This window comes from Oncorhynchus tshawytscha, linkage group LG07 (assembly GCF_018296145.1).
Source record: "Oncorhynchus tshawytscha isolate Ot180627B linkage group LG07, Otsh_v2.0, whole genome shotgun sequence".
In the NCBI taxonomy this organism is placed as follows: domain Eukaryota; kingdom Metazoa; phylum Chordata; class Actinopteri; order Salmoniformes; family Salmonidae; genus Oncorhynchus; species Oncorhynchus tshawytscha.
This window is the reverse complement of record NC_056435.1, coordinates 65,455,215-65,480,887: the sequence shown is the minus strand read 5'-3', so window position 1 is coordinate 65,480,887 and position 25,673 is coordinate 65,455,215. Positions and strand designations below refer to the sequence as shown.

At 45.1% G+C, this 25,673-nt stretch overlaps 1 protein-coding gene across 1 annotated transcript in view; it reads right to left on the bottom strand.

Moving 5' to 3' along the window:
• LOC112255049 (protein APCDD1-like) overlaps nt 1-24,678 on the bottom strand; it is a 32,611-nt gene extending 7,933 nt beyond the window's left edge. Inside the window, exon 1 of the mRNA XM_024428102.2 lies at nt 24,177-24,678. Within this exon, the coding sequence (XP_024283870.1) occupies nt 24,177-24,222 (46 nt within the window). The 5' untranslated portion in view covers nt 24,223-24,678. The remainder of the gene's footprint in view (nt 1-24,176) is intronic.
• Between the last annotated feature and the right edge of the window lie 995 nt (nt 24,679-25,673).

Below are 25,673 nucleotides of genomic sequence, written 5' to 3'. Positions count from 1 at the left end.
AAGAGGATAACTTCTAGGGTTAGCTTGTCACCTCAATCAGCCAACAGCTGGCCTCTAACTCCAACTTTAATCTCCTTAGTTGCAGCCATTGGATGTAGTTCTTTATCACACACACACACACACACACACACACACACACACACACACACACATATCCCCAAACTACAAAATGTGTGTGTGTGTGTGTGTGTGTGTGTGTGTGTGTGTGTGTGTGTGTGTGTGATAAAGAACTACATCCAATGGCTGCAACTAAGGAGATTAAATTAGATGAATTAGGCCCTTCTTTGGCACTTTTTAATTACTTTCCCAATGTTGATATAATCGTAGCTCGACCGAGAACAGCAAACACAAACATTAGCATGGTGCATTGATTCATACCAAAAGCAGTACATTTTTCTCTAATTTATCAGCATAAGGGATCTGACGCATGCACATCTGGAATCTCTATATTTCTGTTGACTGCTACTGTTTACCCACATATTGTTATGCACTTGTTTATGTGTATAGACTGGCTTTTGATGGGGCAAGGCCCACATCCATTTAATTTCAGCAGAGACCAAGACAACCGTGCCCAAGTAGATTTTTTGATTGAACCCAAATGCCTCGAGTGTGAGGAGATGGACCGAGATCCAGCAGGAGGATGGCTATTTGATAGAGAGACACTATGGCTCCGGTTTCAATCTTTTTTTTTTTTTTTTTATTTCACCTTTATTTAACCAGGTAGGCCAGTTGAGAACAAGTTCTCATTTGCAACTGCGACCTGGCCAAGATAAAGCATAGCAGTGTGAGCAGACAACACAGAGTTACACATGGAATAAACAATTAACAAGTCAATAACACAGTAGAAAACAAAGGGGGAGTCTATATACAATGTGTGCAAAAGGCATGAGGAGGTAGGCGAATAATTACAATTTTGCAGATTAACACTGGAGTGATAAATGATCAGATGGTCATGTACAGGTAGAGATATTGGTGTGCAAAAGAGCAAGTAAATAAATAAAAAACAGTATGGGGATGAGGTAGGTGAAAATGGGTGGGCTATTTACCAATAGACTATGTACAGCTGCAGCGATCGGTTAGCTGCTCAGATAGCTGATGTTTGAAGTTGGTGAGGGAGATAAAAGTCTCCAACTTCAGCGATTTTTGCAATTCGTTCCAGTCACAGGCAGCAGAGTACTGGAACGAAAGGCGGCCAAATGAGGTGTTGGCTTTAGGGATGATCAGTGAGATACACCTGCTGGAGCGCGTGCTAAGGATGGGTGTTGCCATCGTGACCAGTGAACTGAGATAAGGCGGAGCTTTACCTAGCATGGACTTGTAGATGACCTGGAGCCAGTGGGTCTGGCGACGAATATGTAACGAGGGCCAGCCGACCAGAGCATACAGGTCGCAGTGGTGGGTGGTATAAGGTGCTTTAGTGACAAAACGGATGGCACTGTGATAGACTGCATCCAGTTTGCTGAGTAGAGTGTTGGAAGCCATTTTGTAGATGACATCGCCGAAGTCGAGGATCGGAAGGATAGTCAGTTTTACTAGGGTAAGCTTGGCGGCGTGAGTGAAGGAGGCTTTGTTGCGGAATAGAAAGCCGACTCTTGATTTGATTTTCGATTGGAGATGTTTGATATGAGTCTGGAAGGAGAGTTTGCAGTCTAGCCAGACACCTAGGTACTTATAGATGTCCACATATTCAAGGTCGGAACCATCCAGGGTGGTGATGCTAGTCGGGCATGCGGGTGCAGGCAGCGATCGGTTGAAAAGCATGCATTTGGTTTTACTAGCGTTTAAGAGCAGTTGGAGGCCACGGAAGGAGTGTTGTATGGCATTGAAGCTTGTTTGGAGGTTAGATAGCACAGTGTCCAATGACGGGCCGAAAGTATATAGAATGGTGTCGTCTGCGTAGAGGTGGATCAGGGAATCGCCCGCAGCAAGAGCAACATCATTGATATATACAGAGAAAAGAGTCGGCCCGAGAATTGAACCCTGTGGCACCCCCATAGAGACTGCCAGAGGACCGGACAGCATGCCCTCCGATTTGACACACTGAACTCTGTCTGCAAAGTTATTGGTGAACCAGGCAAGGCAGTCATCCGAAAACCGAGGCTACTGAGTCTGCCGATAAGAATATGGTGATTGACAGAGTCGAAAGCCTTGGCAAGGTCAATGAAGACGGCTGCACAGTACTGTCTTTTATCGATGGCGGTTATGATATCGTTTAGTACCTTGAGTGTTGCTGAGGTGCACCCGTGACCGGCTCGGAAACCAGATTGCACAGCGGAGAAGGTACGGTGGGATTCGAGATGGTCAGTGACCTGTTTGTTGACTTGGCTTTCGAAGACCTTAGATAGGCAGGGCAGGATGGATATAGGTCTGTAACAGTTTGGGTCCAGGGTGTCTCCCCTTTGAAGAGGGGGATGACTGCGGCAGCTTTCAATCCTTGGGGATCTCAGACGATATGAAAGAGAGGTTGAACAGGCTGGTAATAGGGGTTGCGACAATGGCGGCGGAAAGTTTCAGAAATAGGGGGTCCAGATTGTCAAGCCCAGCTGATTTGTACGGGTCCAGGTTTTGCAGCTCTTTCAGAACATCTGCTATCTGGATTTGGGTAAAGGAGAACCTGGAGAGGCTTGGGCGAGGAGCTGCCGGGGGCAGAGCTGTTGGCCGAGGTTGGAGTAGCCAGGCGGAAGGCATGGCCAGCCGTTGAGAAATGCTTATTGAAGTTTTCGATAATCATGGATTTATCGGTGGTGACCGTGTTACCTAGCCTCAGTGCAGTGGGCAGCTGGGAGGAGGTGCTCTTGTTCTCCATGGACTTCACAGTGTCCCCAGTTAAATGTTGAAACAGCAAGGGGACGAGTCTCCACAGACACCCATTTGTTCTCCCTCACCCACCCTGCTCTCCCTTACCCACCCTGTTCTCCCTCACCCACCCTGCTCTCCCTCACCCACCCTGCTCTCCATCACCCACCCTGCTCTCCCTCACCCCCTGCTCTCCCTCACCCACCCTGTTCTCCCTCACCGACCCTGCTCTCCCTCACCCCCCTGCTCTCCCTCACCTACCCTGTTCTCCCTCACCCACCCTGCTCTCCCTCACCCACCCTGTTCTCCCTCACCCACCCTGCTCTCCCTCACCCACCCTGCTCTCGATCACCCACCCTGCTCTCCCTCACCCCCTGCTCTCCCTCACCCACCCTGCTCTCCCTCACCCACCCTGCTCTCCATCACCACCCTGCTCTCCCTCACCCCCTGCTCTCCCTCACCCACCCTGCTCTCCCTCACCCACCCTGCTCTCCCTCACCACCCTGCTCTCGATCACCCACCCTGCTCTCCCTCACCCACCCTGCTCTCCCTCACCCACCCTGCTCTCCCTCACCCACCCTGCTTTCCATTACCCACCCTGCTCTCCCTCACCCCTGCTCTCCCTCACCCACCCTACTCTCCCTCACCCCCTGCTCTCCCTCACCCACCCTGCTCTCCCTCACCCACCCTGCTCTCCCTCACCCCCTGCTCTCCCTCACCACCCTGCTCTCCCTCACCCCCTGCTCTCCCTCACCCACCCTGCTCTTCCTCACCCACCCTGCTCTTCCTCACCCACCCTGCTCTCCCTCACCCACCCTGCTCTCCCTCACCCCCTGCTCTCCCTCACCCACCCTGCTCTCCCTCACCCCCTGCTCTCCCTCACCCACCCTGCTCTCCCTCACCCCCTGCTCTCCCTCACCACCCTGCTCTCCCTCACCCCCTGCTCTCCCTCACCCACCCTGCTCTACATCACCCACCCTGCTCTCCATCACCCACCCTGTTCTCCCTCACCCACCCTGCTCTCCATTACCCACCCTGCTCTCCCTCACCCACCCTGCTCTCCCTCACCCCCTGCTCTCCCTCACCCACCCTGCTCTCACCCACCCTGCTCTCCCTCACCCACACTGCTCTCCCTCACCCACCCTGCTCTCCATCACCCACCCTGTTCCCCCTCACCCCCTGCTCTCCCTCACCCCCCTGCTCTCCCTCACCCACCCTGCTCTCCCTCACCCACCCTGCTCTCCCTCACCCACCCTGCTCTCCCTCACCCACCCTCCTCTCCCTCACCCACCCTGCTCTCCCTCACCCACCCTGCTCTCCCTCACCCACCCTGCTCTCCCTCACCCACCCTGCTCTCCCTCCCCACCCTGCTCTCCCTCACCCACCCTGCTCCCCCTCACCCCCTGCTCTCCCTCACCCCCCCTCCTCTCCCTCACCCACCCTGCTCTCCCTCACCCACCCTGCTCTCCCTCACCCACCCTGCTCTCCCTCACCCACCCTGCTCTCCCTCACCCACCCTGCTCTCCCTCACCCACCCTGCTCCCCCTCACCCCCCCTGCTCTCCCTCACCCCCCCTCCTCTCCCTCACCCACCCTGCTCTCCCTCACCCACCCTGCTCTCCCTCACCCACCCTGCTCTCCCTCACCCACCCTGCTCTCCCTCACCCACCCTCCTCTCCCTCACCCACCCTGCTCTCCCTCACCCACCCTGCTCTCCCTCACCCACCCTGCTCTCCCTCACCCACCCTGCTCTCCCTCACCCACCCTGCTCTCCCTCACCCACCCTGCTCTCCCTCACCCACCCTGCTCTCCCTCACCCACCCTGCTCTCCCTCACCCACCCTGCTCTCCCTCACCCACCCTCAATGCTCTCCCCCTTTTTCTTCTTCTATGTCTCCTTTTTGTCTGTGTTTTTCTTTCCGTTGCTTAGACCTTCTCTCTCTCTCGCTCTCTGTCTCTCTGTCTTTCTCTCTCTCTCTCTCTCACTTTCTCTCTCTGTCTCTCGCTCTGTCTCCCTCTCTCTCTGTCTTTACCTCTTTCTCTGTCCCTGTGTTGTGTCTGTTCTCCCTCCATTACAAAGCACATATCGATTTTAATCAGACCCTGGCCACATGCACCTAGGCGATAGCTTCTAGGGTTGGCTTGTCACTTCAATCAGTCAGTCTCTGTGTCTTCAATCAGCCCATCTCTGTCTTCAATCAGCCTGTCTCTTAGTCTGTCCCCTCAGGACCGGGGGTTGGTGGGCTTCGTCATGGCCCTGTGGACAGCTTTACGGATGTTATCTGGGTCGGCTCCGGGAAGCTCGTCCCCCCCGTCCCATGTTTGTCTCTGATACAGCTCACTTTGCTCCCCGACCTTCTGCTGTTTGCGAGGGGACGTCACCAGTTGAGGTTGAAGTGGGAGTTGGTTTTGGAAGTGTCAATGTGAAGGCTCTGGCTCAAAAGCATCTGGTTAAATTACATTGCACTCATGTATAGCTCATCAAGGGTTTAGGGGGACGAGGAGAGAGGGCCGCCCGAGTCGCCCCAAGGCATCCTACTAGATTTTTCGTCTACTTCTTAAAGTCAGCCTGGGGATGTTTGTTCTTTAGATGTTGGAATGGTTTCTGCGTGCCGTTGCAGCTGCCTTATAAGCACTGTCTGACACTCACTCAGATACTCTCTCTACTCAGCACCATGTTCTGTTTGGGTGGTTTGTGGAGACACTACCCAGATTTGTCTAGAGGCACTTTTTTAAATTGAGATTAAAGTCAATTTGTTAATATACAAAATAATTGTCCAAAGCAGAAAAACATGTTTGCAATTTTCCCAAAGATGTATTCATTTATTCTCTGTGTCTCTGTTATTGGTTAAGCGTCACTGTCAAACTGACGCATTTTGTTCCCGAGAGAGGGATTTGCTGAAATACGAATCATGATTAATTCATTTGTTCATCTTTGGTCATTTGACAAGTCTGTTTCGCATTAGTAGAGAAAATGTGAATTGCCAAACAGTTACTCACCAAACTCCAATGAATGCACAAGCCTTATGTGATATGACTATGAAGAATCTTTAAGGGTGCGATATTTGGGCCGTTTTGCCAGAGTTTTGTATGGAGTTGTCATTCTGTTTCTCTCCTTCCATGGATCTCATGCCAATGGGACATATGGTTACATTTAACAAAAGAGTATCATAGCTTGACTTTAGACTTAGTGTTACAAGGCAACCTAGTAGTTTTCCGTAATCTATTGTTAGAGTAATTCTATAATTACCACTGATTATTCACCTGTTTTATTTTTTATTTTATTTTATTTCACCTTTATTTAACCAGGTAGGCTAGTTGAGAACAAGTTCTCATTTGCAACTGCGACCTGGCCAAGATAAAGCATAGCAGTGTGAACAGACAACACAGAGTTACACATGGAGTAAACAATTAACAAGTCAATAACACAGTAGAAAAAAAAGAGAGTCTATATACATTGTGTGCAAAAGGCATGAGGAGGTAGGCGAATAATTACAATTTTGCAGATTAACACTGGAGTGATAAATGATCAGATGGTCATGTACAGGTAGAGATACTGGTGTGCAAAAGAGCAGAAAAGTAAATAAATAAAAACAGTATGGGGATGAGGTAGGTAGAAATGGGTGGGCTATTTACCGATAGACTATGTACAGCTGCAGCGATCGGTTAGCTGCTCAGATAGCAGATGTTTGAAGTTGGTGAGGGAGATAAAAGTCTCCAACTTCAGCGATTTTTGCAATTCGTTCCAGTCACAGGCAGCAGAGAACTGGAACGAAAGGCAGCCAAATGAGGTGTTGGCTTTAGGGATGATCAGTGAGATACACCTGCTGGAGCGCGTGCTACAGGTGGGTGTTGCCATCGTGACCAGTGAACTGAGATAAGGCGGAGCTTTACCTAGCATGGACTTGTAGATGACCTGGAGCCAGTGGGTCTGGCGATGAATATGTAGCGAGGGCCAGCTGACTAGAGCATACAGGTCGCAGTGGTGGGTGGTATAAGGTGCTTTAGTGACAAAACGGATGGCACTGTGATAAACTGCATCCAGTTTGCTGAGTAGAGCATTGGAAGCTATTTTGTAGATGACATCGCCGAAGTCGAGGATCGGTAGGATAGTCAGTTTTACTAGGGTAAGTTTGGCGGCGTGAGTGAAGGACGCTTTGTTGCGGAATAGAAAGCCGACTTTAGATTTGATTTTCGATTGGAGATGTTTGATATGAGTCTGGAAGGAGAGTTTACAGTCTAGCCAGACATCTGGTCTGTTCACCTAGGTACTTATAGATGTCCACATATTCAAGGTCGGAATCATCCAGGGTGGTGATGCTAGTCAGGCGTGCGGGTGCAGGCAGCGAACGGTTGAAAAGCATGCATTTGGTTCTACTAGCGTTTAAGAGCAGTTGGAGGCCACGGAAGGAGTGTTGTATGGCATTGAAGCTCGTTTGGAGGTTAGATAGCACAGTGTCCAAGGACGGGCCGGAAGTATATAGAATGGTGTCGTCTGAGGTGGATCAGGGAATCGCCCGCAGCAAGAGTAACATCATTGATATATACAGAGAAAAGAGTCGGCCCGAGAATTGAACCCTGTGGCACCCCCATAGAGAGACTGCCAGAGGACCGGAAAGCATGGCCATTTTGTTATTCAATCAGCAACCCTACCACTTGGTTTGCTATGAAGGAATGGGGACAAATGTAACCACTTTTAATTTGGAGCTATGGATGCAAGGACTGATAGTCCATGAGATGAACATTAAAGTAATAAACGTGTTTTGAAACGATACATCGTTTGTTCACAACATACTTTGGGTTATGATCTGAGACTATTGGACTTCTAATGTCATTTAGAACTTATATTCCTTAGGAATTTATGGCTATATAGAATTAATTTATAAGTCCCAAAAAATAGATGTACCAATCCCAGATTTTCCCTTTAGTTGAAACAGCTGTACATAATGCAGATTGTACCTTAAAGAGCCAATCTGCAATTGCTACATTCATTATTATACATTTAAATGTATGATATACCCATTGATTCTTGAAGAATATAACTTATAGATGCCTCATTAGTGTAGTTCAACTGTCGTACCCCATCATCACCCAAAATATAAGCTCGTTTTACTCCTTTGTTAGTAAACATTGTAATTGTAAACAAACCATGCATAGCCAAAAAAACATGGTTAAAACTATCATTTAGATTCAGGATGTTCACTCTTTGTATCCAAAGCTCTGAGGTCCATGAATTTGAGAATGGTTACATTTCTGCAGCCTCATCCAATTGCTATAATTTCTGGCTGACCACCAGAGTAAGGTCGCTCAGACGTTACATGCATCAACCAATGGTTGCATGCCACGTCATTGACTGTGTCATCGACTCACTGATTGGTATAACATATGCTGTGGTTAGATGATACTTAAAGCTGCAATATGTCACTTTTTTGGGGTGAACCAACCAAATTCACATAGAAATGTGAGTTATAGATCCGTCATTCTCATTGAAAGCAAGTCTAAGAGTTCTATGCTTCCCGTTCTTAAGTTTCATTTTTGCATCTTTTACATTTGGTTTTGTACACCAGCTTCAAACAGCGGAAAATACAATATTTGTAGTTATGGAAAATATATTTCATAGCGGTTCAGATGGTACAGTGATTCTCTACACTATGACTGCCTGTTTTGTCACATAAACTGAAATTAGACAAACTATTAGAATTTTAGCAACCAGGAAATATGGTGGAGAGATTTCTGCACATTCCACCTTTAAAATACCTATCTGGGCATTGTAAGATCTGGCATGCGTCAGCAACACCTGGGAAGAGGGACGCGCCCAAAGACTTGTCTACAAAAGACTTGTACACAGTCCTGTCTGTAACCTATGGAGGGTGCCACTGTACTGCCGCTAAGCCTCTGCTCATCAATGGCCTCACCTGCAGTGTGACCCATATGTGGTCACAGTTAGACCCACCAGGGGGCAGTGCAGTGAATCGTGTGTGGTCTAACCCCCAGGATGCATCCCAAATTACATCCTATTCCCTTTATTTGAACAGGGCTCATTAGTCAAAAGTAGTGCAGTTTAAAAGGAAGAGGGCTCAATTTGGGACACCGGCCCGGCCCTACCACTGCCATCCGGACAGACATGTATGTCTGAACCCTGGCCAAAGTCATCTACCTGCCTGGATATTCCATCGCAGGATCATTCACACACATACCGCAGACATTGATTTATAGAAGGGATGCCATTTATGATGGACCTCCGGGCTCCTATTTGTTTGTTTGTGTTTGTGATTAGGGTTTGGCAGCTCGCGCTCCTCCACCTCATGTCTCCTCCACTGCTGGAGGAAAAGAGCCTCTCCATATCATGTCTCCTTTAAATCAAATCAAATTGTATTCGGCGCATACTTAGTAAACAACAGGTGTGGCCTAACAGTGAAATGCTTACACCATATTCCTTCCCGACAATGCAGAGAGAAAGACTATAGATAAATAATGGAAAAGTAAAACACGTAATATTAAAAGTATAATTTCCACCGAGCAAAAATCATTTTTTGTGTACCTCTCTATTTGGAACTGTCCAATGCAATGCACACACGAGGATCCAGGCAGTCAGTAAGCCAACCAGTCAGTCAGCTAATCAGCCAGTCAGTCCGCCAATCAGCCAGCCAGTCAGCTAATCAGCCAGTCAGCCAGTCGGTCAGTCAGCTAATCAGCCAGCCAGCCAGTCAGCTAATCAGCCAGCCAGCCAGTCAGCTAATCAGCCAGTCAGCCAGTCAGCTAATCAGCCAGCCAGTCAGTCAGCTAATCAGCCAGCCAGTCAGTCAGTCAGCTAATCAGCCAGCCAGTCAGTCAGCTAATCAGCCAGCCAACCAGTCAGTCAATCAATCATTAAGCCTGCCAGACCGTCAGACTCGACTGCGTCCCAGAGCCTGTGGCTACTGTTCTGTAGTTTGCCTCTCTCTCTTCTTCTCTCTCTTCTTCTCTCACTGCTCCAATGCTTGATGACAAAACCCTGAATGACTCCATACACTGCTACATGGCTATTGTGTGGAGCGAACACATGCCATGCCCATCTCCTCCTGGTTAGCTCTCCCTTGATGAAAAAGCCATGTTTATGCCTCTTGGATGGATTTCAGATTCTTTCTTTTTTCTCTCTTGCTTTCGTGGTTTCTTTTCATTTTTTTGCGTGTGTGTCCAGGCCTGATGAGGTGCAGTTGGTCAGAAGGAGAAGAAGGAAAGCTTCTTCATCTGGTGTAATGAGCCTCCCAGTTTCCTGATTACTGGGAGGTGTGTGTGTGTGTGTGTGTGTGTGTGTGTGTGTGTGTGTGTGTGTGTGTGTGTGTGTGTGTGTGTGTGTACCATCATTTTTTAAAATAATTAAATATACTTTTAGATAAAGGACAATGGATACGAGATATTAAATGGATGTGAGATATATAAAAAATAATGTATTTCAAAATAAATAATATTTAATACATTTTAAATACATTCCAACATATCTTACGGAATGCATTTCGAATGTATATATACCACAATATACAGTACCAGTCAGAAGTTTGGACACATACTCATTTAAAGGTTTTTCTTTATTTGTACTATTATATACACATTGTAGAATAATAGTGAAGACATGAAAACTATGGAATAACACATATGGAATCATGTAGTAACCAAAAAAGTGTTAAACAATTCAAAGTATATTTTATATTTGAGATTCTTCAAAGTAGCCACCCTTTGCCTTGACAACAGCTTTGCACACTCTTGGCATTCTCTCAACCAGCTTCATGAGGTAGTCACTTGGAATGCATTTCAATTTGGTGTGCCTTGTTAAAAGTTAATTTGTGCAATCTCTTTCCTTCTTAATGCATTTGAGACAATTAGTTGTGTTGTGACAAGGTAGGGGTGGTATACAGAAGATACTGTAGCCCTATTTGGTAAAAGACCAAGTCCTTATTATGACAAGAACATCTCAAATAAGCACAGAGAAATGATAGTCCATCATTACTTTGAGACATGAAGGTCAGTCATTCTGGAAAATTTCAAGAACTTTGAAAGTTTCTTCAAGTGCCGTCGCAAAAACCATCAAGCACTATGATGAAACTGTCTCTCATGAGGACCGCCACAGGACAAAAGACCCAGTGTTACCTCTGCTGCAGTAGGTGTCCAAACTTTTGACTGGCACTGTACAGTATGCTAAATGCATCTGAAAATGTACACCCTGTACACCCTGTTCACTTCTACAGACAGTGAGTCAGGTGGCTGTGGCTTGCTGTATAAAGCAGGCAGAGTTTGAGTTGAGTTTATTTTTATTTTTACAGGGACAGTGCACATTAATCAACGTTTCAGTAAAAGTACCGGTTTTAGCCAATCGGCTAATTTTCAATTTCAATTTTCCTCAGTCCCTGGGCAGGTTATTAAAAACAATCACAATAACAATATAGACAATCATTGAGCAGTGAGCACATGCAGAGCAACATAGGACAAGCAACACATAGCATGCAGACAGAGAAACATAGGACAAGCAACACATAGCATGCAGACAGAGCAACATAGGACAAGCAACACATAGCATGCAGACAGAGCGACATAGGACAAGCAACACATAGCATGCAGACAGAGCAACATAGGACAAGCAACACATAGCATGCAGACAGAGAAACATAGGACAAGCAACACATAGCATGCAGACAGAGCAACATAGGACAAGCAACACATAGCATGCAGACAGAGTACATAGGACAACAACACACAGACAACAACACACAGCATGCAGACAGAGTACATAGGACAACAACACACAGCATGCAGACAGAGCAACATAGGACAAGCAACACATAGCATGCAGACAGAGCGACATAGGACAACAACACATAGCATGCAGACAGAGACAACAACATAGGACAACATGCAGACAGAGAAACATACATAGCATGCAGACAGAGCAACATAGGACAACAACACATAGCATGCAGACAGAGAAACATAGGACAAGCAACACATAGCATGCAGACAGAGTACATAGGACAACAACACACAGCATGCAGACAGAGAAACAAGGACAAGCAGGACAAGAAACATAGGACAAGCAACACATAGCATGCAGACAGAGCAACATAGGACAAGCAACACATAGCATGCAGACAGAGCAACATAGGACAACAACACATAGCATGCAGACAGAGAAACATAGGACAAGCAACACATAGCATGCAGACAGAGCAACATAGGACAAGCAACACATAGCATGCAGACAGAGTAACATAGGACAACAACACACAGCATGCAGACAGAGAAACATAGGACAAGCAACACATAGCATGCAGACAGAGAAACATAGGACAGACAACACATAGCATGCAGACAGAGAACATAGGACAGACAACACATAGCATGCAGACAGAGAACATAGGACAACAACACATAGCATGCAGACAGAGAACATAGGACAGACAACACATAGCATGCAGACAGAGAACATAGGACAGACAACACATAGCATGCAGACAGAGAACATAGGACAGACAACACATAGCATGCAGACAGAGAACATAGGACAACAACACATAGCATGCAGACAGAGAACATAGGACAGACAACACATAGCATGCAGACAGAGAACATAGGACAGACAACACATATGCATGCAGACAGATGCAGAAGAGAACATAGGACAGACAACACATAGCATGCAGACAGAGAACATAGGACAGACAACACATAGCATGCAGACAGAGAACATAGGACAGACAACACATAGCATGCAGACAGAGAACATAGGACAGACAACACATAGCATGCAGACAGAGAACATAGGACAGACAACACATAGCATGCAGACAGAGAACATAGAGACACATAGGACAGACAGACATAGGACACAACACATAGCATGCAGACAGAGAACATAGGACAGACAACACATAGCATGCAGACAGAGAACATAGGACAACAACACATAGCATGCAGACAGAGAACATAGGACAGACAACACATAGCATGCAGACAGAGAAACATAGGACAGACAACACATAGCATGCAGACAGAGAAACAGCATAAAAGTAACAAAACAAAATACAGAAAAGCAACAAAGTGTTTCCACACAAGCTACAGACAACATATAACATGGAAAGAGACAACACACAGCTAGGGATTATGTTCACAAGTCTGATTGGCCTTTGTCCATGTCTTCATGTTTTTTTGTGAAGGTGTGATAGGTGGTGCAGTTGTGTGTGTCTAATGGCAGTGTGTTCCAGACATGGCACGCTCTCACAGAGAAAGCAGATTGACTAAAGGTGCTTTTCCTTAAGGGAACTATACAGTCACATCTCATGGAAGACCTTGTGGATCTGCTGCCATACAGTATGTTTGGATTTTCTGTTTAACAAAAGTACTGAGTGGAGGGGGAGCCAGGCCATTTAGAATTTTGAATCTTGCACAAGATTTTTCCATCTCAGGAGCTCATTTTTTCTGACGATGTAACAGTAATGATGGCTATTGGGCTTCCTATCAAGCACTTTGCGAGCCTGCTTGTAGACAGACTGAATGTTTTTTTTTCATGTTGTACAGCAAGCTTGGGCCCAACTAGTCAAGCAGTATGTTAAGTGGTGGAGTACCATAGATTTGAAGTACAGTTATGCTACCTCTATAGTCAAAGAATTTCGTATGAATCGGAAATTAGCTATGTTGAAGCATTAGCTAGGTTGAAGCATTAGCTAGGTTGAAGCATTAGTTAGGTTGAAGCATTAGCTAGGCTGAAGCATTAGCTAGGTTGAAGCATTAGTTAGGTTGAAGCATTAGCTAGGTTGAAGCATTAGCTAGGTTGAAGCATTAGTTAGGTTGAAGCATTAGCTAGGCTGAAGCATTAGCTAGGTTGAAGCATTAGTTAGGTTGGAGCATTAGCTAGGTTGGAGCATTAGTTAGGTTGAAGCATTAGCTAGGCTGAAGCATTAGCTAGGTTGAAGCATTAGCTAGGTTGGAGCATTAGCTAGGTTGAAGCATTAGTTAGGTTGAAGCATTAGTTAGGTTGAAGCATTAGCTAGGTTGAAGCATTAGCTAGGTTGAAGCATTAGCTAGGTTGAAGCATTAGCTAGGTTGGAGCATTAGTTAGGTTGAAGCATTAGCTAGGCTGAAGCATTAGCTAGGTTGAAGCATTAGCTAGGTTGAAGCATTAGTTAGGTTGAAGCATTAGTTAGGTTGAAGCATTAGCTAGGTTGAAGCATTAGCTAGGTTGAAGCATTAGCTAGGTTGAAGCATTAGCTAGGCTGAAGCATTAGCTAGGTTGAAGCATTAGCTAGGTTGAAGCATTAGCTAGGTTGAAGCATTAGCTAGGTTGAAGCATTAGCTAGGCTGAAGCATTAGCTAGGTTGAAGCATTAGCTAGGCTGAAGCATTAGCTAGGCTGAAGCATTAGCTAGGTTGAAGCATTAGCTAGGTTGAAGCATTAGCTAGGCTGAAGCATTAGCTAGGTTGAAGCATTGAAGCATTCAGTTGCTGTTCAATTAAACATTAGAATGGACAAAACAAGTGACCTAAGCGACTTTGAGGTATACTGATGGCAGAGACAGGATTTGCCCTAAGCCTGGTGTTAACGGTACAGGCTTCTGGCAGTGGTGTAATGGTGTGGGGAATGTTTACCCGGCACACATCAGGTCACTTGATACCAAGTGAGCAACGTTTCCATGCCCCCCAAAAATTCTGTCTGTTCTGGAGGCAAAGGGGTGTCCGGCCCAGTAGTAGATGGATGTACCTTAATAACTAACCACTGAGAAGAAAAACATTATGGGATGCATGCGTCAGTGTGTGTGGGCGTCCGTCACCGTGTGAGTGGTACAGTGCAGATACAATCTGTCCTGCAGGTTGAGTTGGCTCCGGTCCCATCAAGCACAGCTGCTTTTTCAGAGACTGGAGTGCTTTCAGAAAGTATTCATACCCCTTGGCTTATTCCACATTGTGTTGCGTTACAGCCTGAATTGAAATATTATTAAATAGATTTATTTTCTCACCCATCTACACACAATACCCGATAATGACAAAGTGAAAACATGTTTATAGATTTTTCAGTTACATAAGTATCCACACCCCTTTGCTATGACACTCCAAATTGAGCTCAGGTGTATCCAATTTCTTTGCAAGAGATTTTGTTTAGGCAGAATGCATCGGAGTAGGATTCTATTGCATTGACATGCACGACTCAGCCCGTATTCTACACAGACTGGTGCGGCATAAACAATTAGAGCTGCAGTAGGTTTATATGCAAATATACCATTGCCATATATGGATCAGTGCCATTTACTTTGAACTGGACTGTGCTTACAGCATGAGCGGTAGTGAGTAGATACGCTTGTTTTGAGATCAAAGCGAGAGCTTCTTGTAGCCACATGTGCACATATAGTTAATATCCTTTGCTACAGTAGTTAGTGAGCCCTGTTATAGATAATTTGTGGTCAGCAATAGGGGAGTGATTGCTTCCTACAAGAGCACAAAATGTGTACATTTCTAAACATCTTTGAAAAGCGAGTCAGGTAAATAGTTTTTGTCTTAAATTAGTAGTGTTGTATTTTGAGACAGGCTTTAATAAGCTAAGTGGTCAATAGGCAGAGAATAGGATAATGTGTCTGATTCTCTGTAATAATGGTGTGGGAATAATAATGTATTTTATTTTGTAAAGTTGTTTCTTGCATTAAACAACACAACAACATTTTTAGTCATTTCCTTTTCTGATAAACAGGTTAATGTCAAGCCTTGCATATTTTATTCAAAAGTCTCATGGAATGTAGGCTTACATTGAACACACACATTGGCAGCTACTGTAGGCTGAATGATTGAACAGCTATTTCCATGTTAAGATGTTATGGGATGCATTTTCTCCATTGATTTTGATGGTAGGCCACTCTGGTAGGCCTACATTATGATCAAATAGCCTCAGTAGTCTACTTGGCCACTGTTAAAATGTTACAGTGGGGCAAAAAAGTATTCAGTCAGCCACCAATTGTGCAAGTTCTCCCACTTAAAAAGATGAGAGAGGCCTGTAATTTTCATCATAGGTACACTTCAACTATGACAGACAAAATGAGGAAAAAAATCCAGAAAATCACATTGTAGGATTTTTTATGAACTTATTTGCAAATTATGGTGGAAAATAAGTATTTGGTCAACAACAAAAGTTTATCTCTATACTTTGTTATATACCCTTTGTTGGCAATGACAGAGGTCAAATGTTTTCTGTAAGTCTTCACAAGGTTTTCACACACTGTTGCTGGTATTTTGGCCCATTCCTCCATGCATATCTCCTCTAGAGCAGTGATGTTTTGGGGCTGTTGCTGGGCAACACGGACTTTCAACTCCCTCCAAAGATTTTCTATGGGGTTCGAGATCTGGAGACTGGCTAGGCCACTCCAGGACCTTGAAATGCTTCTTACCAAGCCACTCCTTTGTTGCCCGGGCGGTGTGTTTGGGATCATTGTCATGCTGAAAGACCCAGCCACGTTTCATCTTCAATGCCCTTGCTGATGGAAGGTGGTTTTCACTCAAAATCTCACGATACATGGCCCCATTCATTCTTTCCTTTACACGGATCAGACGTCCTGGTCCCTTTGCAGAAAAACAGCCCCAAAACATGATGTTTCCACCCCCATGCTTCACAGTAGGTATGGTGTTCTTTGGATGCAACTCAGCATTCTTTGTCCTCCAAACACGACAAGTTGAGTTTTTACCAAAAAGTTATATTTTGGTTTCATCTGACCATATGACATTCTCCCAATCTTCTTCTGGATCATCCAAATGCTCTCTAGCAAACTTCAGACGGGTCTGGACATGTACTGGCTTAAGCAGGGGGACACGTCTGGCACTGCAGGATTTGAGTCCCTGGCGGCGTAGTGTATTACTGATGGCAGGCTTTGTTGCTTTGGTCCCAGTCTCTGCAGGTCATTCACTAGGTCCCCCCGTGTGGTTCTGGGATGTTTGCTCACCGTTCTTGTGATCATTTTGACCCCACGGGGTGAGATCTTGCGTGGAGCCCCAGATCGAGGGAGATTATCAGTGGTCTTGAATGTCTTCCATTTCCTAATAATTGCTCCCACAGTTGATTTCTTCAAACCAAGCTGCTTACCTATTGCAGATTCAGTCTTCCCAGCCTGGTGCAGGTCTACAATTTTGTTTCTGGTGTCCTTTGACAGCTCTTTGGTCTTGGCCATAGTGGAGTTTGGAGTGTGACTGTTTGAGGTTGTGGACAGGTGTATTTTATACTGATAATAAGTTCAAACAGGTGCCATTAATACTGGTAACGAGTGGAGGACAGAGGAGCCCCTTAAAGAAGAAGTTACAGGTCTGTGAGAGCCAGAAACCTTTCTTGCTTGTAGGTGACCAAATACTTATTTTCCACCATAATTTGCAAATAAATTCATTAAAAATCCTACAATGTGATTTTCTGGATTTTCTTTTCTCATTTTGTCTGTCATAGATGATGTGTACCTATGGTGAAAATTATAGGCCTCTCTCATCTTTTTAAGTGGGAGAACTTCCACAATTGGTGGCTGACTAAATACTTTTTCCCCCCACTGTAACTTAAAGCGGGTACATCATCAGTGTTCACATTAAACGCGGGCTGGAAGTTGCACAGAATTTTCACAACGTTCAAGTTTAGCAGACCTGAAATTTGCTCCGTGCCCATTGTCAGGGAGGTGACCAAGAACCCAATGACCACTCTGACATAACTACAGAGTTCATTGGCTGAGATGGAAGAACCTGCCAGAAGGACAACAGTCTCTACAGCACTTCACCAATCTGGGCTTTATGGGAGAGTGGCCAGACGGAGGCCATTCCTAAGATAAAGGCAGATGACAGCAGAGTTTGCAAAAAGGCACATGAAAGACTCTGAGAGCATAAGACAAAAGATTCTGTGGTCTGATGAGACAACAATTTAACTTTTTTTCCTGAATCCAAAGAGCTACGTCTGGAGAATACCAGGCACAGCTCATCACCCATCTAACACCATCCCTACTGTGGAGCATGGTGGTGGCAGCATCATGCTATGGGGATGCTTTCAGCGGCAGGAACTGGGAGACTGGTAAGGATAGAGGGACCAATGAATGGAGCCAATTATAGGCAAATCCTTAATGAGAACCTGCTTCAGAGTGCAATCGACCTTAGACTGGGGCAAAGATTCACGTACCAACATGACAATGATCCAAAGCAACGTTGGAATGGCTTCAGAACAAGAATGTGAAAGTCTTCGAGTAGCCCAGCCAAAGCCCAGACTTGAATCCCATTCAAAATCTGTGGAAATACTTCTAGATTGCTGTTCATCGCCACTCCCCATCTAACTTAAACTGGTACCAGGCTACCTTCAAACTAGTCTTGTGAGGCTTGTGGGCATCCTAGTGACATGTACGTGTTCGTGAGAAACTCACCTTTCCACAGAGGTGTCATCTTAGTGTGTAACCCAAACTGTTCAGACTCTACAGACAGAACTTGGCAGATCGGCTGTGCCAACTTCAGATGAGTTCCATGACAGTTGTGGGTTTTTTAGAGCAAAATGGGGAACACCCTCGTTTTCGGGAGAGTCTCATCTTTCCATAGAGGGGTCATAATAGTACACCAAACCATTCTGACGCTACAGATGTTTTCGTGAGAAGACCGATTTACAGGATGTCTCATGGTCTTACAAACACTGCTCTAGAATCGGTACCTTTCACCGCAGATGCGAAAGGGTGACATCGTCAGATGCGGTGGATTGAGAAGCAGACCTTGCAGAAAACACATCTCTAGCTTAAACTGACGGATTTTGATGGGGATTTTTTTATTTTACTAATGAGATTTCCACGTGGGCGTGGACATTGACTCTAGGGGGTTTTAGCAGAGCTTGAGAAAACCTTCAAGGAGGAATGGGAGAAAATCCCCAAATCCAGATGTGCAAAGCTGATACAGACATACCCAAGACGACTCAAAGCTGTAATCACCACCAAAGGAATACTTATGTAAATTAGACTTACCCCAACAACAATTCTAAAGACATGTTTTTACTTTGTCATTATGTGGTATTGTGTGTAGTTGTTTGAGAAAAAAAATCAGTTTAATCCATTTTGAATTCAGGCTGTAACACAACACAATGTGGATTAAGTCAAGGGGTATGAATACTTATCCGAAGACATTGTAATAGCAGCAACACTTTTATAGAGAGAAGTATCTCTAGGGCCTCCTGAGTTGCACAGCGGTCTAAGGCACTGCATCACAGGCTGTGTCACAACCGGCCGTGCCTGGGTGTCCCATAAGGCGGCGCACAATTGGCCCAGCATTGTCCAGGTTAGCAGAAGGTTTGGCCGGCTGGGGGGGGCTTTACTTGGCTCATCACGCTCTAGCGACTCTAGCGCCTGCAAGCTGACAGCGGTCATCAGTTGAACAGTGTTTCCTCCGACACATTGGTGCGGCTGGCTTCAGGGTTAAGAGGGCAGGTGTTAAGGATCACAGCTTGGTGGGTCATGTTTCGGAGGACGCATAACTTGACCTTCGCCTCTCCCAAGCCCGTCGTGGAGTTGCAGCAATGAGACAAGATCGTCGTCACGAAATTGGGGAGGAAAGAAAAGTATCTCACCTCCATGTACTGAAGGTGAAAACATATCCTCAGGTCTCCTCATAGGCTTTCGAGTGGTGCAACAATCTAAGGCACTTCATCTCAGTAGAAGAGGAGTCACTACAGTCCCTATAGTCCCTGTATCACATCAGGCCGTGATTGAGGGTCCCAAATGGCGGCGCACAATTGGCTCAGAGTCGTCCGGGTTTGGCCGGGGTAGGCCGTCGTTGTAAAGAAGTATTGGTTCTTAACTGACTTGCCTAGTTAAATAAAGGTTGAATTTTAAAAAATGTATTAAATAGGGACAAGGCTTCGAATATTTCCACCATGTATTGATTGATGCATGAATGTATTCAGCAGGACACCACACTGATAGAAATATATCATGTGGAACAAACACGCCTCTCTGACGTGTAGAATCAGGAAACAATGTCAGCTCTATTCATTACATTTCTATCTCCCTTTCCCAGGCGCTGATTTCATAATATAACAGCCTAATCAAATGTCTGGTATAACATTTTATTGTATCACATTTTGTATCACATATTGTATCAAATGTATAAAGAGATTTTTACTTCCTTATTTATTTATGTATTTCCTTCATTTAACAAGTTAAGTTATTGAAAATACACTGTCCTTTACAATGATGTCCCAATTATATATGGACACCTTCTGGTAAAAATATGTGCCCTATAAAGTAAATAGGTTCTCATTTGGCACGTAGAAAGTGTCAATGTACCAACGATCTTGTCTCTCCTCATGCTGTTAAATCCTCCTCTCTCTACAGCAGCATCAGCAGCTATTCACATTCCCAAAGACATCCTCAATATCAGCCATTCACATTCCCAAAGACATCCTCAACATCAGCAGCTATTCACATTCCCAAAGACATCCTCAATATCAGCCATTCACATTCCCAAAGACATCCTCAACATCAGCCATTCACATTCCCAAAGACATCCTCAATATCAGCCATTCACATTCCCAAAGACATCCTCAATATCAGCTATTCACATTCCCAAAGACATCCTCAATATCAGCCATTCACATTCCCAAAGACATCCTCAATATCAGCCATTCACATTCCCAAAGACATCCTCAATATCAGCCATTCACATTCCCAAAGACATCCTCAATATCAGCCATTCACATTCCCAAAGACATCCTCAATATCAGCCATTCACATTCCCAAAGACATCCTCAATATCAGCCATTCACATTCCCAAAGACATCCTCAATATCAGCCATTCACATTCCCAAAGACATCCTCAATATCAGCCATTCACATTCCCAAAGACATCCTCAGCATCAGCAGCTATTCACATTCCCAAAGACATCCTCAATATCAGCCATTCACATTCCCAAAGACATCCTCAATATCAGCCATTCACATTCCCAAAGACATCCTCAACATCAGCAGCTATTCACATTCCCAAAGACATCCTCAGTATCAGCCATTCACATTCCCAAAGACATCCTCAACATCAGCAGCTATTCACATTCCCAAAGACATCCTCAGTATCAGCCATTCACATTCCCAAAGACATCCTCAACATCAGCAGCTATTCACATTCCCAAAGACATCCTCAGCATCAGCTATTCACATTCCCAAAGACATCCTCAGTATCAGCCATTCACATTCCCAAAGACATCCTCAATATCAGCCATTCACATTCCCAAAGACATCCTCAGCATCAGCAGCTATTCACATTCCCAAAGACATCCTCAGCATCAGCTATTCACATTCCCAAAGACATCCTCAACATCAGCCATTCATAAGGGTATTTCTTCACGGGGGGCACCGGGATGGTTTTATTTGTTCCCCTCTCGAGTCTCCTCTCGAGTCTGCCCTCTCGAGTCTGCCCTCTCGAGTCTCCCCTCTAGAGTCTCCCCTCTAGAGTCTCCCCCTCAAGTCTCCCCTCGTGTCTCCCCCCTTGAGTCTCCGCCCCCCATTGTTGTCTTTTCATAAAAGTTCAACTTGACCTAATCCAGTGGCCCTGTTGATTTCGTCATGGGATGAAGGGGTTCTTCCACTAGGACATGCCAGTTCCTTTGTGGTTCACTCTGGCTCCCATTAACCTAACACCACACCGCACATTCCTCTCACCAAACTCTACCAATATCCACCCACAGACATTCCTCTCACCAAACACTACCAACATTCACCCACAGACATTCCTCTGAGCTGATTAGTGGGTTGGTTTCATCTTAAAGGAATAGTTCACTTGGAAAAATGTTTGACTTTCTTTTCAACCCTCGCTGTTTTGGTTTGGTGAAATTCTTACAGTAGCTGGGTAGTGTCATATCTCAAACATTTGTCTCATATGATATGATTTTTTTAAATCACATACAATATTCTATTTGACTCTATTTAGCCTTATTCAAACAGTGTTTCTCAGCCATATCTCACCAATACGATACAGGAGGAGGGGAGAGGGGTACAACTAATAAAGAGGTAAGGTCATTCGGTGAGAGGTAAGGTCGTTCGGTGTTACGTAAATAGGCCAAGTATTGACATTGTTGCTGTGTTGTTGCAACATTAAGATAGGTAGAGTTGCCCAAAAGTCTGGATCAATATGGAAGATTCTTGGAAGAGTCTTAAGTCATTCCTTAGGCTATTGTCTGTCTGGAAACCCTTTTCAGGAAGTAGTCTTGTATTGTTTGCCTGACAAAGTTCATCAACAGAATTAAGTTCTTGCAATAGGCACAATTTGTGCCTAGCCACTTTAATTTTTTACCATCATTCCAAAAGGTTTAGGAATTGACACAAAAATCACACGATCAATATAGGATAGGAATCTGTATAAAGCACACAATTAAAAATTCAATGTTGGTATTTAGATAACCATATATGTCCAACCACTAATGAAAGTTAATAGAAGTTTCTTGAATACCATCTTTGATCCACAAACAATGATGAATGGGTTGCTCATGACAAAAATCCTCTGGGGTTGTGGCTAAGTGCCCGTGGCGTGTGTCTGGGGCAAGGGACTCAAATGCTCCTGTCTCCCCTACTTGAAAAACAGCTCTTCAAATACCATTCTATTTGCCCCAAGCAGCAGGGTGTAGACTATTATTGTGATTATGAGTGGGCAGATGCCTTCCACTGTCTCCTGGCTTGTCATCTTAACCCGCCCTAACGGGCAAAATGCTTAGCTTCCCCAAGGAGGAAAATCAACTCTAAACGCTATCCTGAGGTAGGGTCAGTTAATGGTAGTGTCCTGTTATTCCAGCTATTACCATAATGGCAACATTAGTTCCAGGGCCACGCTTCCCTGCTCCTGGGGAACCATTGTTTGGGCGCACCAATGCTTTTTCAAGGGCTCCTAGGCTAACTATGCCAGTTTGTCTCTCCGGAGAGAGAATGAGAGCCTTTTGAAATCATACTAGTCTCATTTAAATTTCACCTATGACATACCCAAATCTGTAGCTCAGGACCTGAAGCAAATATATGCATATTCTTGATAACATTTGTAAGGAAACAATTTTAAGTTTGTGGAAATGTGAAAGTAATCTTGGAGAATATAACTCATTAGATCTGGTAAAAGATAATACAAAGAAAAAAAATTGTACCATCATCTTTGAAATGCAAGAGAAAGGCCATAATGTACTATTCCAGGTTAGGCGCAATTTAGATTACGGCCACTAGGTGGCAGCAATTGTATGTGTAAAGTTTTAGACAGATTTTTCTGTTTATGAACCCTTGCATTTCTGTTCACCGATCCTGTGTGAGTGGGAGGCCCCAGTGCACAACTGAGCATGAGGACAAGAGGCCAGCATCCAGGAGTCGCCTCTTCACTGTTGACATTGAGACTGGTGTTTTGTGGGTACTATTTAATGAACCTGCCAGTTGAGTACTTGTGAGGCGTCTGTTTCTCAAACTAGACACTGTAATGTACTTGTCCTCTTGCTCTCCCACTCCTCTTTCTATTCTGGTTAGAGCCAGTTTGCACTGTTCTGTGAAGGGAGTAGTACACAGCATTGTACCAGATCTTCAGTTTCTTGGCAATCTCTCGCGTGGAATAGCCTTCATTTCTCAGAACTGACGAATAGACTGACGAATAGACTGACGAGTTTCAGAAGAACGTTTTTTGTTTCTGGCCATTTTGAGCCTGTAATCAAACCCACAAATGCTGATGCTCCAGACACTCAACTAGTCTAAAAAGGGCTGGTTTTACAGTTTTCAGCTGTGCTAACATAATTGCAAAAGGATTTTCCAATGATCAATTAGCCTTTTAAAGTTATAAACTTGGATTAGCTAACACAACGTGACATTGGAGTGATGGTTGCTGAGAATTGGCCTCTGTACGCCTATGTTGATATTCCATAAAAAATAATCTGCCATTTCCAGCTACAATAGACATTTACAACATGAACAATGTCTCTACTGTATTTCTGATCAATTTGATGTTATTTTAATGGACAAAAATATTGCTTTTCTGTCCAAAACAATGACATTAATACATGCAGCCTATAAAATCTACTTCTGAAAATATTACATTTGAGTGACAATTCACCATAATTTACATCATGAATATAAATCAACTATTAGAATTGAATCATAATGAAAACAGAATGAGGCTTCAGCTTCATCAGGCTCGGCTGTTAAAGATGTTACTGTCCAGATGCAAAGTGAGTGGACAAAGACTGTTGTGTCCCTGGGTATCGAGGTCAACCAGAGGACATAGACAGAGACAGACAGACAGACAGACAGACAGACAGACAGACAGACAGACAGACAGACAGACAGAGACAGACAGACAGACAGACAGACAGGACAGGTCGAAAGAGAGATGGACAGACAGACGGACAGAGACAGCAGGCGTGAACTCACCTTGCCACAGTACCCTCAACAGGTGACTGAAACGTCCTCCTGACATGATCCCGCTCACACATACACACTCTCACACACGCTTAGAAAAAAAATATCAAAGTCCACTGTGGTCCAGAATAAGCAGCCACTTCAATATGTGCTGGTCATTTAGGACATCACCATGCCAATGATTGAGAGGGGAAAGTCCAATAATCCAATTTGAACAGGGGTCCTTTACAGATCAGATGGTGAGGGTTGGTTTCCTCTTCTAGTTCAACTTGTGTCTCCCATGGTATGAAATTCAGTCCACTCAGTCAGAATCATCTGCTTGATACAACCTTCTCACACTACTAAACTCAGCGTGCAAGGGTAGAGAAGAGGGTTCTTCTCTTTCGCGCTCTCTCTCTCTCCCTCCCTCCCTCAGATGTCTAACTTGCTCCTGGGCTGCACTCTGTTTGCGTGCTGTGTGTGGCTGTGTGTGGCTGTGTGTGTGGCTGTGTGTGCTCCCGTCTGACTGTTGATTTGAGCAGAGCAGAGGAGAGGGAGGGAGGGAGGCAGAGAGAGAGAGAGAGAGAGAGAGAGAGAGAGAGAGAGAGAGAGAGAGAGAGAGAGAGAGAGAGAAGAGAGAGAGAGAGAGAGAGAGAGAGAGAGAGAGAAGAGAGAGAGAAGAGAGAGAGAGAGAGAGAGAGGAGGAGGGGACTTCTCCAACTGAAGCCTCAGGGGAGTTTTCAGAGTAAGGTGCAAAAGGGCAGAGCAAAGCAAGAGCTACACGGCTACAGTGCAACAAGTGAGAAACACTCAAAGGCCCAACACATCTAGGAGGTGGAAGTGTCTTCATGCCTGAGAGAATTCCTCTGTTTGAAGAGGGTTTTTTTTGTTGCCATTTCCCTTAAATAATTTTGCCTCTAATTTGTGGTAGCTACATAGCAACACTATACACTCCCCCCAAATCACACCTTACTGCTGAGACATACGCACACGGACACACAGACACAGACCCTCCACGCTGTTTAATACTCTTACATGTGGTCAAGCAGCAAAGTTGACATTGCTGACCACTGCGGAGGCAAAGTGGGGGTTTCAAAGGGGGCTGCCAGGGCGTTGTTGGCAAGGGTTCTGGGATCAGGAGGCAGACTGGGGTAGATATGTAATAGATGTGGACAGATCCCAGATCAGCCAGTTGGTTCCCCGAGGACGTGCGCACACACTAATGAACAAACATATGCATACACAAGCACACACAAATAAAAAACACTATTGAACATATCATACATACTGTGTACATTTTCTCCCTCCCTCCCTCCCCCTCCCTCCCTCCCTCCCTCCCTCCCTCCCTCCCTCCCTCCCTCCCTCCCTCCCTCCCTCCCTCCCTCCCTCCTCCTCCCTCCCTCCCTCCCCCTCCCTCATGTACTAGCTGTGTCCACTTTATTAAGATACTGTATCAAATCAGATCCTTCAAAAAGCCTAGATGTGTCTCCAAGCCCCAACATGTGCTTACAGCGCCCCCATAGGGCTCAG